The 13,438-nt window shown below is 36.7% G+C and overlaps 1 protein-coding gene across 6 annotated transcripts in view; it reads right to left on the minus strand.

Annotated features, from left to right (window-relative positions):
• The window catches only part of ubr5 (ubiquitin protein ligase E3 component n-recognin 5), a 56,931-nt gene extending 43,951 nt beyond the window's left edge, over positions 1–12,980 (minus strand). For 4 of the 6 annotated variants that reach the window (XM_036216106.1, XM_024289023.2, XM_024289020.2 and 1 more), the window contains exons 1-7: positions 12,653–12,980; positions 7,297–7,341; positions 7,102–7,183; positions 4,942–5,018; positions 1,688–1,807; positions 686–965; positions 445–604 (exon numbers count right to left, since the gene is read on the minus strand). In XM_036216106.1, the coding sequence (XP_036071999.1) occupies positions 445–604; positions 686–965; positions 1,688–1,807; positions 4,942–5,018; positions 7,102–7,183; positions 7,297–7,341; positions 12,653–12,714 (826 nt within the window). In that variant the 5' untranslated portion in view covers positions 12,715–12,980. The remainder of the gene's footprint in view (positions 1–444; positions 605–685; positions 966–1,687; positions 1,808–4,941; positions 5,019–7,101; positions 7,184–7,296; positions 7,342–12,652) is intronic. The other 2 variants (XM_024289025.2, XM_036216107.1) reach the window with 1 other exon arrangement.
• Positions 12,981–13,438: the final 458 nt, after the last annotated feature.

Consider the following 13,438-nt stretch of genomic DNA (forward strand, 5'->3'; position numbering starts at 1 on the left):
AAACGAATATATAACAAAGAGCTTTAGCTCCATATTGTTTTGGTAACTCTTCAACAGTTGACTCAATTGACATAATTCCAGCGGAATTTTGTGAAAAAATTTGTTTTTCAACTCAGAAACATGAAATTGTTGTGCATTTAAAAAATATATATATTTTTCATAAAAAGTATTTTTTTTTTTACAAATTCAGTTTAAATACCTTTGATTTTTGAAACAAATCTGAAGGCTGCCGTCTTTCAGCCACATCTGTTCTCATTTTAATTTACTCTGCTGCACTAAAACGTTTGTGTCTCAATGGTGACTATTCACTTATACGTAACTTAAAATAGTCAGCAAAGTAAGCTGACATTTTTTGTGATATAGAATAATTTATATTGTGATACAGCATATTTTCCATGTCGCCCAGCACTAGTTCAAATCTGTTCATAGAAGCATTTCACATACCACCAGGGAGGTAAGATTCACTAGCTGTGTCATCTCCATCATCTCCATCTTCATCATCGCGACTAAGCAGATTGTTGACAGCAAGGTTTACATCCAAGTTTGTCCTCTGGAGTTCCCTGATGATCACACTCCTAGATTTCCCCTGAAGAACCACCTGGGCCTGGGTGACACGCCATCGTCATCAAACGTTTACTTCCTACTGGAGCAGACGTGGGTGAACAAACACCTGTGCAGAGCGTACCTGTGTAATAAGCTCTTCAGGGATGACAGATGCTGGTATGACCGGCTGCGGCTGGCTGCCCAACAGGCCTGAACCGCGGTCTCTTCCAGTGCGGATCACCCTGGTCTGGCGACGGGAATCACGAGCCGCCGTCGACGACCTGCCTGACGTGCCGCCGCCGCCTCCGCCTCCACTGCTGCCTCCGCCTCCACTGCTGCCGCCTCCTGCTCCACCTCCTCCCGCTCCACCTCCACTGCCACTGCCTCCACTGCCTCCATTTACCCCAGAGCTCCAGCGACTCCTGTCACAGCCGTGGTAAGAGGCAGCAGTCAAAAGCACAAACAGAACAGATGACAGGCTTCACATCCGGCCCGTCTGGATTCAACCTCTGAGACAGCAGGCTCATCAGATGGCAACTTAATGACAAATAGAGTTTTAAATGTAATTAATGTTTTTAGAAGATGACAATGAGAACAGAAATAAATGCTGCGACCAAATATTATTGAAGAATAGAAGTCAAAAGGTTGGGCCTCTATTGGCACAAAAAAGCAACACACAAACGTATTTAAGAGTACTTTTAGTGATAGGAAACGAGCAGTTAAAATAAAAAAGATTATGCCTTTTTATTTTGATGGTATCATATCTGGACAAACAAAAGAACTCATCAGGGTGGGGGGCATCAAACCTTACAGCAGGGGTTTCAAACTCAATCGCACGGGGAGCCAAAATCTTAAACTTTAAATAACTTTAAACTTAAACCTTAAATAACTTTCAATATTTTACTCTCCACAAAAATATATTTTGTCAAAATTGTAAAAGTTAGAAATGAACCCAAGATAACATTGGGCCATTAATAACAGTAAAATAAAATGATCTGGAGGGCCGGATTCGGCCCCCGGGCCTGGACTTTGACACATGTGCATTACAGGAATATGACCCTTGACCCTCAGATGCTGCAGCATTGGTACCACCAATGACCATTCACAGTCTGTCTGTTAGTCTGTTAGTTCTGCCAGAACTTACCCAAGGGTGTTGCCTGCCAGTCTGCCCAGTGTGTCAGAACCAGACAGGAACCAGGGCGGATCACTGGTCCTGCCTGGTCTGGAGCTCCTTCCTGTCCCTGAACCACTGCTCAACTTTGAACTGGAAACAAAAAACGGGAGATCAGTTACAAACCTACAAATGTCCCAAATGGACTACAAAATCTTTAGCTTCAAATGTTTTTAGAAGCTCCTTTGTTAAATATTTAATCAATTTTTCATCTTTTGTTACTTTGGAAAAAGGGGCTTTACTATGGAGACCAGCATGGCAACACCCTTGGGAATCAGAATTGGCTGCAACTCATTCCTCCTTCAAGACTTTACTTTTTGTAAAGCTTCTTGACTTTTTGGGGCTGCGACTGCTTTCTCCTGTTTCAAACATTTGGATGGTCAAGTTTGTTCTGAGTTTGAGCAAATGTCTACTAACAAAACTTTACAAATAGATTTGACAAGATAAGAGCTTAATGTGTAATTTAGTGTTAAAATTCAAAAAGGAGTCATGTATCAATGATAGAGCTGCCACAAACGATTATCTTAATAGTCGACTATTTCCGATTAGTCAACTAATCGGGTCGTGTGCAAAGTGGATGTAAAATACACATCTCAACCATCATGAGTTTTATACCAACTAAACATTAAGTCAATGAAGGTGATAGTTTATTAAACTTTTAATGAATCCTGCAGACTGTCCAATAGTTTCTGGTATTAAACCAAGATTAAACTAGAAAAGTTGCATTACCTGCAATAATGCTATTGTGAATGCATTTTGCTGAAAGTAGTTGCTGAAGATGCTGAAGATTTTTGCAGAAAATGGTGACACCATTGACTTTAATTGCTGCAGGGATGCACTGAAAATGTTAAAGCTATTTGCAAAATGTAAAAAGACTGGAAATGTTGTTAAAGAACTATGAAAGAGTGCTGAAGTTGACGTACTTTCTTAAAATTTTGTAGTAACATTGCTTAAAAATCCCTAATAAATGTCAATTTTGGAAAAAATATTCAGCGTGTTGCTTAAATACGAGCTAAACTCCAAAATAGCTTAAAATCCTCAGTAAACTAAATTAGTCATAAACGTTACCCTGTTGCTAAAATAGAAGCTAAACTCTAAATTAGCCTATAGAGAAGCCCAGCGGAAAACAAATGTTAGCATGCTGCTAAAATATTAGCTAAAGTCCAAGTTTTTTAAAATTATTTAGCTTGTCGCTAATCTACTTAAAATGTTGAAATTTGAAGATTTTCTCATTCATTTTCTATGGGGCATATTGTGCTCGATATTTCAAAAACTATCAAGTTTATGTAAATAAAAATTCAAGCAGTAATATCCTGAACGAGCTGAACGTTTTGATACCAAGATTGCTGAAAACGCTGAAAGTGTGATCGAGTTTTTACATGTCAAAAAACATACAGAAAGAAGCAGGAGAATCACTAAAGTGTGAATGATTACTAAACATTCACACAAATAAATGAGGTCGGCATCTGAAACAAGGAAACTATTTTTCACCAAAGATAAAGTTTCGGTCTCACTGACTCAAATATAAAAAAGTGCTTTTTTGTGCTGAACGTTCACAACTTTGTTCTTCACTCCGACTCCATATAATCTAAAGGTAACGAATAATTGACTATTAAATTAGTCGTTGACTATTTTAATAGCTGTTTAGTCTGTCATCGAAGGCAGAAATTATTTAGATAAACATAAATATTCATCTGAACAGCATCGTCAGCAACCTGAAAACAAAACTAGAGAAATGTGCTCACAGCTAATAAATAATCTAACCGACTCGTCGTTAGGTGATGATCCTGGTGCTGTAAACACGCAGAATTTCATCATTAAATTTCACTACTGACCAAAAATGATAAATTACCCACAATTTTGTGTGGAAAATCTGTGCAGACAGAAGTTCCCTCTCAACCTTCTACAGAATTATTTGTATGCATGCAACTCATATTACATAAAACTCTAAAATGAAAAGTGGAAACTCATTTGACATTCCCCAAATATACAGAGCAGCCACCAAATGGATTTTTATAAAAATAAGAAGAGCCCCACAATAGAGTGAACATTTGTGTAAACACAAAAGGGAAACTATATCCAACAAGCCAAACAACTTTCATTTTTTTCCCCAGAGTTTTAAACTTGTGAAGGTAGATTTGAAAAATGAATGGATTTCTTCAGTACAAACCAATAAACTCAATAAACAACGTGAACAGAATTGCTCCTTTTTCATGTTTCAGATACACTCAGTCACAAGAAGTTAAAGTTTCCTAGGATACTTTTCAAAAGACTTTCATCTATCTCGAAATGTTCTGGTGCTTGTATAACAGCAGACAATTAATGACACATTTTTGATAAGTCCTTTTTTGTTCAATTTATCGATTTCTGTTAGTTATGGTTTTAAAAACATAAAGATTGCTTGCTTCTAGAAAGTTTTTACACATTTCCACCTCTTCTAGGACTGGGCTTTAAATCATTTTTTTTTTTCGATTAATTCAAATTCGCCATTTAAGAAGACTTGTTTTTGGGAAAATCTGGATTTTTTCCCCTCCAGCATCCTGCTTTCTAGAGCTTCGATTGTTTAGGGTAAGGTCAGCCCCCCCAGCCTTCCAAACAGGCAACAAGCAAAAGGAGTTTGTTCCCAAAGAAGGGACAATTCCTTCAGTTTTATGGAACTGGTTCAGATATGTGAGTTCCGACTTGCAAAATCTGTTTGAAGGCTGTTGCTTCCAAAAGTAGGAGTACGACAAATAGTTTTTTCAACACCTGAAACAGCCATTCAGGAAACAGGGGCAGGTTTAATGTTTTTACTGCTTGTATTTTGTTGCATTTTGAATTCAGGTCAAATCCCAAATGAGAATGTTTTTTTATTTATTCTGTCATTTGCAGATTTTGTTTAAGAAAATAAAGTGGGGTATAAGAAAAAAATGACCAAAATAAGAAATCAAATTTGATGCAAAAAAATAAAATAAAATAATAGGTATTTTATTTTTATGTAATGTCACCCTGCCCAAAAATCTTATTTTATGTAAGTAGGGTGTTCTTCTTGTTACATAGAATTTTTAGTGGCTAAGCTGCCATTTTTTGCCCAAAATGAAAGCATCTCTAAAACACTGCAGTGAATTCAAACTACAGCCAACAGATCAGGAAGCCAAAGAATCCTCATTGTGTCCTGATTTAAACACAGCCACCAACAGACTGCTGAGAGCCAAAGCTAAAATGATTTCCAGCAGAAAGTCTCTCACCCATCGCTGCCATCCGGTTTACTGAGCTCCAGGCGGTCGGGCTGGACAGAAAAGCTGATTCTGCACACACGTCCATCCTGTAAGAGATGCAGGTTGCTATGTGTTAATCACTCATGATTTACCACTCACCATTACAATGAGCATTTGAACTGAAATGGTGAAAAGTTTTAGAAATACAAATAAAGCCATGTTTACTGTCAGATATACCCTTTTTATTTTTCTCACTATCAACGTGTCTACTGGAGTATGAGAGCAGAGATCACAAGTTTATTTTAGCTAAAGTTATTACTGGTCCTCCGCACATAAAGCACACCAACACAATCTCAAGGGTCATGTGTTGAACTATTGTGATGCTATGTTCACACCGGGCTCGCCAACGCGCGTTCAAGCGAACACTTCCAATTAAAAGTTTATGTATAAGTCTTCCATTGACGCATCCCTACACAGCTCTTTAAGTCCGTTTCAGGCTCTACATACAAAATGTGAGGCCACTGAATGATAGTTAAACCAGCTGAACTTTGACCAATCAGGGACTCTGGTTTGGTAGCGACATATGGATGGCTTCCTTTATCATTCGCAGAAGTGCGAACAGTTTGAAAGTTGATCATGAAGGAGAAAATATTAATTTGGGTTTGTGTCCGGCTGGAATTCTATAACACCAATCTTTCACATACATCAGAATAGAGCTGAGAGAGAAAAAGCCTGGAACAGAATTCACCAGACTTACACCAAGCCTCTTCCAACTGTGAGTTTATGCGCGAGTATCAGGTAGTGAACGTCCAGTGTGAACATCATATGCTAAACGTGGTTCAAGAACCCATGTTCACCACGCTCTGGAACGCACAAAACATTAGGGATAGGTTGATAAAAATCGATCAATAATCGATTCATAAAAATATAAATGAATCTAGCACATAAAGCTAAAGTCAAATTGGCTTGTGGCTTACACAAACACATTTGAAAAAATAAAACAGAGCAGCAACTTCAGACAGAGGCTCAAGTCATAGATCACATTTCCTTCATAAACACGTTTCCCTAAAAAAAACATCATCAGCACCTATTAAACCACAGTAAAGTACTGAAAACTTAAATAGTGAACTGATCCTCTTCCTGTGCCTTTATGTGAGACATCAGTCCTATAATATGCATGGAAACGTATCAATTGTGAGGCCTTCCTTCCATAAGATCAGGGTGTCAAACTCAACCACACAGGGGACCAAAATCCAAAACACACCTTATGTTGCAGGCTGAAAAGGATAAAGATTTGTTGGACACTTAACTTTTTAGCATAATTATGAACTATATATATAGCATTACCTGCAATAATACTAGTGTGAATAATCTAAGCTGAATTTGGCCGCTAAAAATGCTAGTGCTGATAGCTGAAGATGCTGAAATTGATCGCTAAAAATGCTGAAGGTAACAGCTGAAATCACTAAAGCTAATAGCTGAAAACGCTGAAGCTGATAAACAGTTAAAACATTAGCTAAATGCCAAATAAGCCTAAAAAAGCCTAAATTAGCCAAAACAGCTAGCATGTAGCTGAAATATTAGCTAAACTCCAAAATAGCCTGAAAAATCATAGTAAATGCCAAAATAGTCCAAAAAGCTAGCAGAATGACAATTTTTAAAGCCGTAACTTTGTAACATAATTATGAATAATAAAAAGGCAGGGATATTATTCCAGAATAAATCAACTTAAACCTTAAATAACTTTTAATATTTTACTCTCCATAAAAATATATTTTGTCGGAATTAGAAAAGTTAAAAATGAGCACAAGATAACATCGGGCCATTAATAACAATAAAATAAATTATCGGGGGTCCCGGATGCAATAACCCGGAGGGCCGGATTCGGCCCCCGGGCCTTGACCTGACACGCGTCTTAGATCCAAACCACTGTGAGGTCTCTCACAGAAGAATGAAGCTAAATGCACCTGAACATGCTTCCAGCCACATGCACGATCATGCTGATTCACAGAGCTGGAATAAGCATTAGTGGGTCAACAGATGGGTTTAAACTCATCACATTAGCATTATACACACATAATATAGGTTATATCTTCAGTGTCCACGCATCCATACAGTAAAAGCCCAGAGTTGCATAGAAAAAGATAAGTCAGGAGATGACAGTTTCGACATGTAAAGCAGATGAATTACCTCAAGAAGAAATCCAGCATGGTTTGGACCAACAACACACTGTTTTAGAGTGGCCTGCTCCAGCAGATTAAGGTGTGGATGACTGCATTAAAAGAAAAGGGGGAAAACATTAATTAAATATCAGAGGAAAAAAAATTCAACTTATCCACAAAATAAGCAGAGTGGCCAATAGAAAAAACTAAAGCACAAACTCACCTGTTATAGCTGTATTTGTTCAGTTTTTCTGAGACTTCACGAAGCCTGAAAAGATTAAACAAACTATATGATTGACAAAATTAGAAACACATTGATGACTACTAACAATAAGCTAAGGAGAGTCATGAAGCCAATCTGAAGCCTCACCCAAGATGAATGAAGCCTTATTCAATACAGTTTCACCAGGTTTGACTCAAATACAAACATACAATTCTCCACTTTTAATGCTGATTTTTATTTTTGCATTCAATAAAAAGCTGGAGTAATTGATTTTTCAGGTAAATCCTTTTTTCAGTTTATTTAAGACAAAAGGAAAAAGGCTTAATTCTGTAAAAATGCAATTATTCTTTTGATGGGTTTTAAATCAAATAAAAAAAGCATCTTTGATTCCTCAAATGCATTAATAGATTTTGCTTAGATTTTTTTTTCTTTGAAATTTTGAAAAAAATAATTACGTCAAATTCTAAATTCAACTATAAAAAGGTACATTAAAATCAAATGAATCAGGTACTGAGCAGTGATATTCAACCGTAAAAGACAAACATTTTCCAACAGAGATCACTCTGCTCTGTGATCCTACTAGATCAGGAGTGTAAAACTCAATCACACAAGGGGCCAAAATCCAAAACACGCATTAGGTTGCGGGCTGAACTGGATAAACATTTATTGAACACTCTAAAACTACATTTTTAAAATGTGAAAACTGTAACTTTTTAACATAATTATGAACTACATATAGAGCATTACCTGCGATAAAGCTAGTGTGAATGATGTAAGTTGAATTTGGCCGCTGAAGATGCTGAAATTAATAGCTAAAAAACGCTGATGCTGATATCACTTGAGCTAATAGCTGAAAGCGCTGAAGCTGATAGCCAGCAAAAATATTAGCTAATAGCCCATATTAGCTAAATGCCAAATTAGCCTAAAAAAAAAACTTAGGTTAGCCAAAGCAGCTAGCATGTACCTGGAAATATAGATAAACTTCAAAAGTCTAAATTAGCCAAAACAGCTAGCGTATAAATATTAGCTTAACTCTAAAACACCCTAAAAAACGTTTTTAAAAAAGCCTAAATTAGCCAAAACTGCTAGCATATAGCTAAAATACTAGCTAAACTCCAAACTAGCTGGGTTTGCCCCCCGGGCCTTGACTTTGACACGTGCAATAAAGGAAATGCAACAAAACCAGGCACTGTCTCACTATTTCATTATATAGGTCACAGATCAGATTTCTTTAAGAACATTTAAAATCCTAATGATGTGACAGAAAAGTGACATTGCAAAAACTAGAGCTTATGCAGATGCAAATATTTCACATATAGCATTTCCCTCTTCCCCGGGTTCAGTGTTTGGAATGTGGGGAACTCCTGAAAACATTTACAGAGATATAATATTGTTAACAAAATGGGCATATTGGTGGAGCATCTGGCTGCCCTCACTCTGTAATATCAAACATTCCCCTCAGCTGCAGCCCCACAGCAGCCTGTATTTTGTTTATTTGTGTACTGACTACCATAAACCAGATACAACTGAAGTCCACAGAGGAACGCAGGTGAAGTGGTGCCAACAGAAGGGGGTGTGGGTAGTAATGCCATGTAATTACAATTAATATATGAAACATAAATCACTGATGCAATTAAAGACATTATTGAATAAAAATCAATTTTCATGCTCATTTAAAATAATTTGAAACCTTTAGCTGAAAGGCTAAAATTGTAAAAACATGCAGAACCCCCCCTCAAACATTTTTTTTTGTTTGAAAAATAACCCAAAAAGTGAAAAAATGAGTTCTGTTGCAGTGAACAAGTAGAACTTGTCACTCAACTGATTGGATGTTTCTGTTTTAAAAGATAAAATCAGTGGCATGCCTCAAAGAGTTTAACCTATAATCACTTCTGGAAAAGCAAGATGGATGCCTGATGTATGCGAGGGTCAAACACTTAGAGATCTCGTCAGTATGTGCTAGCAACAATCCACCACTGTATTTAAATAGGTATGCAGCCATTATTTTTCAGCTCAGTAACATAGTAGACACGACTGCAGACTAAGGAAATATAAATTCACACCATGTGTTGTCTCAATATCACTGGTTCCTGACCTTCATTTCTCTTGGCTCATGACAAGATCATGGTGCATAAATTATCCAAATCCAGCTCATAGAAAATAACCTGATAAATACTTGCAACAGGAAAGCACCTAAATCCTTTTAAAAAAGCTTAACAACAAGAGTAGATGCAGAGTTATTACCATTTTTTTTTGCTGTTTATTTTTAAAAACAAGCCAACTAAATGTGGAGTGGTTGAGCACAGATTTAATTATCCAATGTCCTTTTAATAAACAGACCTTACATTACTAGGATTGATTCAGTTATCAATACTCCAAGTTTGCACATATAAAGTTTTTTTCACTACACACAAAAGGATTCCTGGCTTCATAAAAAATATAACGTTGAGTTTGAACTGAAATGTCAATTCAAATATTCACAATACTTTGAAAATATTTATGTCTTGCCTCATAAAGAAGAAAATGTATTCAATTCTTCTCCGGGAAAGTTTGCACAAACAAATCAGTCTCAACAACGATGCTTCATTTATCTTTATAACCACAGCGCAAACCAAAGGAAAATAATCTATGAAAACTAATATCAAAGTTATTCAGTGACCCTTTTTTGGAATGTTCTGAATTTTCCTTGAATTTAAATTCTAATATTTTCATAGATTTGTCCTGGCAGAGGCCGTCTTTATGCACAAAATGTTAACTCAATGTGAACATGAGCTCCTTTCTTATAGTCATTGTAACTTAAAATAAATAGAGCATTTCTGAGTACATAACAGTAAACTTTACCGCAAAGTAAAAAGATGTCTGTAAACTAATCAGTTGTTTACCACTTAAACAACTTATTACAGCATTACGGGTCCGGCCTCACGGGTAATTCTATCCGGACCTGCAGATAATTTCATTTTATTGTTATTAATTGCACGACTATCTGGTGCTTATTTCTAACTTGTATACATTTTTTATATACTTTTATGGAGAGTAAAATATTGAAAGTTATTTAAGGTTTAGGTTGATTTATTCTGGAGTAACATTCCTGCCTTTTTATTTTTCATAATCATGTTAAAAAGTTAGTTTTGAAGTTTTAAAAATGGGTATTCCGATAGCTTTTTGTACTATTTCAGCATTTTCTAAGATTTTATTTAGGCTGCTTTGGAGTTTAGCTCATATTTCAGCTACATTTTAGCTGTTTTTGCTAATTTAGGCTTTTTAAATAAGTTTTTTAGGATGTTTTGGAGTTCAGCTAATATTTAGACGCTAGCTGTTTTGGGAAATTTAGACTTTTTTCAGTTTTTAGGAAATTTTTGAAGTTTAGCTATTTAAATCCTTTTTTCAGTTTATTTAAGACAAAAGGAAAAAGGCTTAATTCTGTAAAAATGCAATTATTCTTTTGATGGGTTTTAAATCAAATAAAAAAAGCATCTTTGATTCCTCAAATGCATTAATAGATTTTGCTTAGATTTTTTTTTCTTTGAAATTTTGAAAAAAATAATTACGTCAAATTCTAAATTCAATTCAATTCTAAATGCTAGCTGTTTTGGCTAACATAAGTCTTTTTTAAGCTAATTTGGCATTTAGCTAATATTTTAGCTGGCTTTCAGCTGCAGCGTTTTTAACTATCAATTTTAGGATCTTCAGCCGCCAAATTCAGCTTACAGTATTCACATTAGCATAAATATGTTATGTTACCATTTTAAAGTTTAAAAAAATGTATAAATCTTTATAAATGTTTGGCTGGCGACCTAAGATGTGTTTTGGCCCCTTGTTCGATTGAGTTTGACACCCCTGCATTATATGGAAACATAATCAGCTCTATAAAATAAGTATCCCTCACCATACCATGATAAAAATAAAATTAAACACTCAAACGATGGCATTTGCAAAAACTATTGATGATCTAAGAACAGTTGTGCTTTTCTCCCTTGAATGACTCAACTTGAACTGGATCTTCCACTATTTCAAACAGAGACAGTTGTCTGCTTTGACAACTGGAGATCCTTGATGGCTGACTGAGAGAAAGCAGGGGCCTCGGAGCAGCACATGGTGACAGCAGAATGCAATAGCAGGCATGACTGGCTAGAAATGCCATAACCTCTTTCAGGAACCAATGATCCACACGACCAAGAGCTTCTAGTGGGTCTGCAGAAACCTGCCTCCTAATTGCCATAGTAAACTGATCTGCCATGACAGCCTGATCAAAGCTACTTAAAAATTTAAATAATCCATATCTATGTCCTCTTCAGTTAGTTATTTTTAGATCATTCCGAAAATAAATTAAGACTCATCAACTTGTGTTAAACTAAATCTCTTTGGTACATTTAAACGCAATTATAATTCCAAATAGAAATAGAATGTATAATGAAATAACAGGTCGCACACAATGTCCTGGACCGTCCTTCCAAATACCAGGGGCTGATAATCTTGCTTAAGCAACAAAACCCGTGTGTGTACATGTAAGAGATAATACCAAGTTACCTATAACTGCTTCGCGAAATAATGCCAACTTATTCAAGTAGAGGCACAACTTCAACAAAAAACGAGAACATCGATTATAAGCAGGATATCTTGTAAATCATAGTCTGATTATATGAGTCGATGACAAAATTAATGTGACTGAAATGTAGCTAACGCAGTTTATCCGCATCTTCAGCATTTCAAGAGAAAACGGGCATATTTTCGAATATCCTGGTGAACAAACGCATGGTAAGGATTAAAGACTAAGAGAGAAAAACTAAAACAAAGACTCCCATGTACTAATATTTTCCTTTGTCAAACGCATGGTAGCAAATTACAAAGCTAGCTCTCGGCTAGCTGACGTTAGCCACTTCATTGGTCATAATAATCAACGAGACAAACACAAAAGAAAACACGGCACGTGGTAAAAGGGCAAATGATAGATTTATGGCACAAAAAGGAGGAATTCGGGAAACAGTTCGGTATGTGAAATACATTTTGCTCCTCTTTCACCCATCCCCCAACTCGCATTGTCTGTCTCAACATTGACTGCGAGCCAACCCTTCAAGAGAACCAAGAATGCTGCAGCTAGCTTTAGCCGCAATAGACAGTTAACGGGTTAGCATGTAGCATGCTAGCAAACCGCTTCGGAGCAGCTAGCTAACAAGGACCGTTCAAAATGCCGGGCCTTGAATCACCCCTGAAGAGGTCATTAAGATCCATTAAAACCAAGCGCAGATACATGACAATATCCTTACCGTGAACAATTCAAACTACAAAGAAAATAGAACTAACATACTCCATAAATATTGAAACTATTCGGTCTTTTCTGTGGGCTGCAACAAAATACCTGTCATTGAGCTGATCCTCGGTCCCGGGCAACGGGTGAACAACGAAGTGTATAGATGTCATGGGCTCACTCTAAAAGCATACACAGGCGCGTAGAAGAAATGGAAACTGTTATTCTTCGATTACTGTGCGTGCATGGTTTCATAAAAATCGTTTTTGGGCGAAAATCCTTCAGAATCCCAGCCTCCTCAGCCACACGCCGCCATCTTAACTCCACCAAGCTCCTTGTGTGTGTTTGTGAGTGTGCGCGTGTGTTGATGAGCGCACATGCAGCCGCTCTGCTGCTGCCCGGAGTTTCTGCCACAAACAGGAAATGTGTTCAGCGGGATAGTCAGGGGCACAGACTGAGCTAATGGGAGAAACTCTCCTCTGAAGAGACACTCACAGACAGTGCGGGGCAGCTTTGTTTGGAAAGCAATTTTCCTTCACAAAGATCTGTACTGAGCTGCAAGAATAAGAAATCCTCATAAACTACAAGACTGGGCCATATTTTAGACCACGTGTCAAAGTCAAGGATCGGGGGCCGGATCCGGCCCGCAGGGTAATTCTATCCAGCCCTCCAGATCATTTTATTTTATTATTATTAATGGCCCGATGTTATCTTGTGCTTATTTCTAACTTGTATAATTTTGACAAAATATATTTTTATGGAGACTTGTATTGAAAGTTATTTGAGGTTTAAAATATTGATTCTGGAATAATATTCCTGCATTTTTATTTTTCATAACTATGTTAAAAAGTCATGGTTTTAAAGTTTTAAAAATTGGCATTCTGCTAGCTTTTTGGA

The sequence above is a fragment of the Oryzias melastigma genome, linkage group LG16, assembly GCF_002922805.2.
Source record: "Oryzias melastigma strain HK-1 linkage group LG16, ASM292280v2, whole genome shotgun sequence".
Classification (NCBI taxonomy): domain Eukaryota; kingdom Metazoa; phylum Chordata; class Actinopteri; order Beloniformes; family Adrianichthyidae; genus Oryzias; species Oryzias melastigma.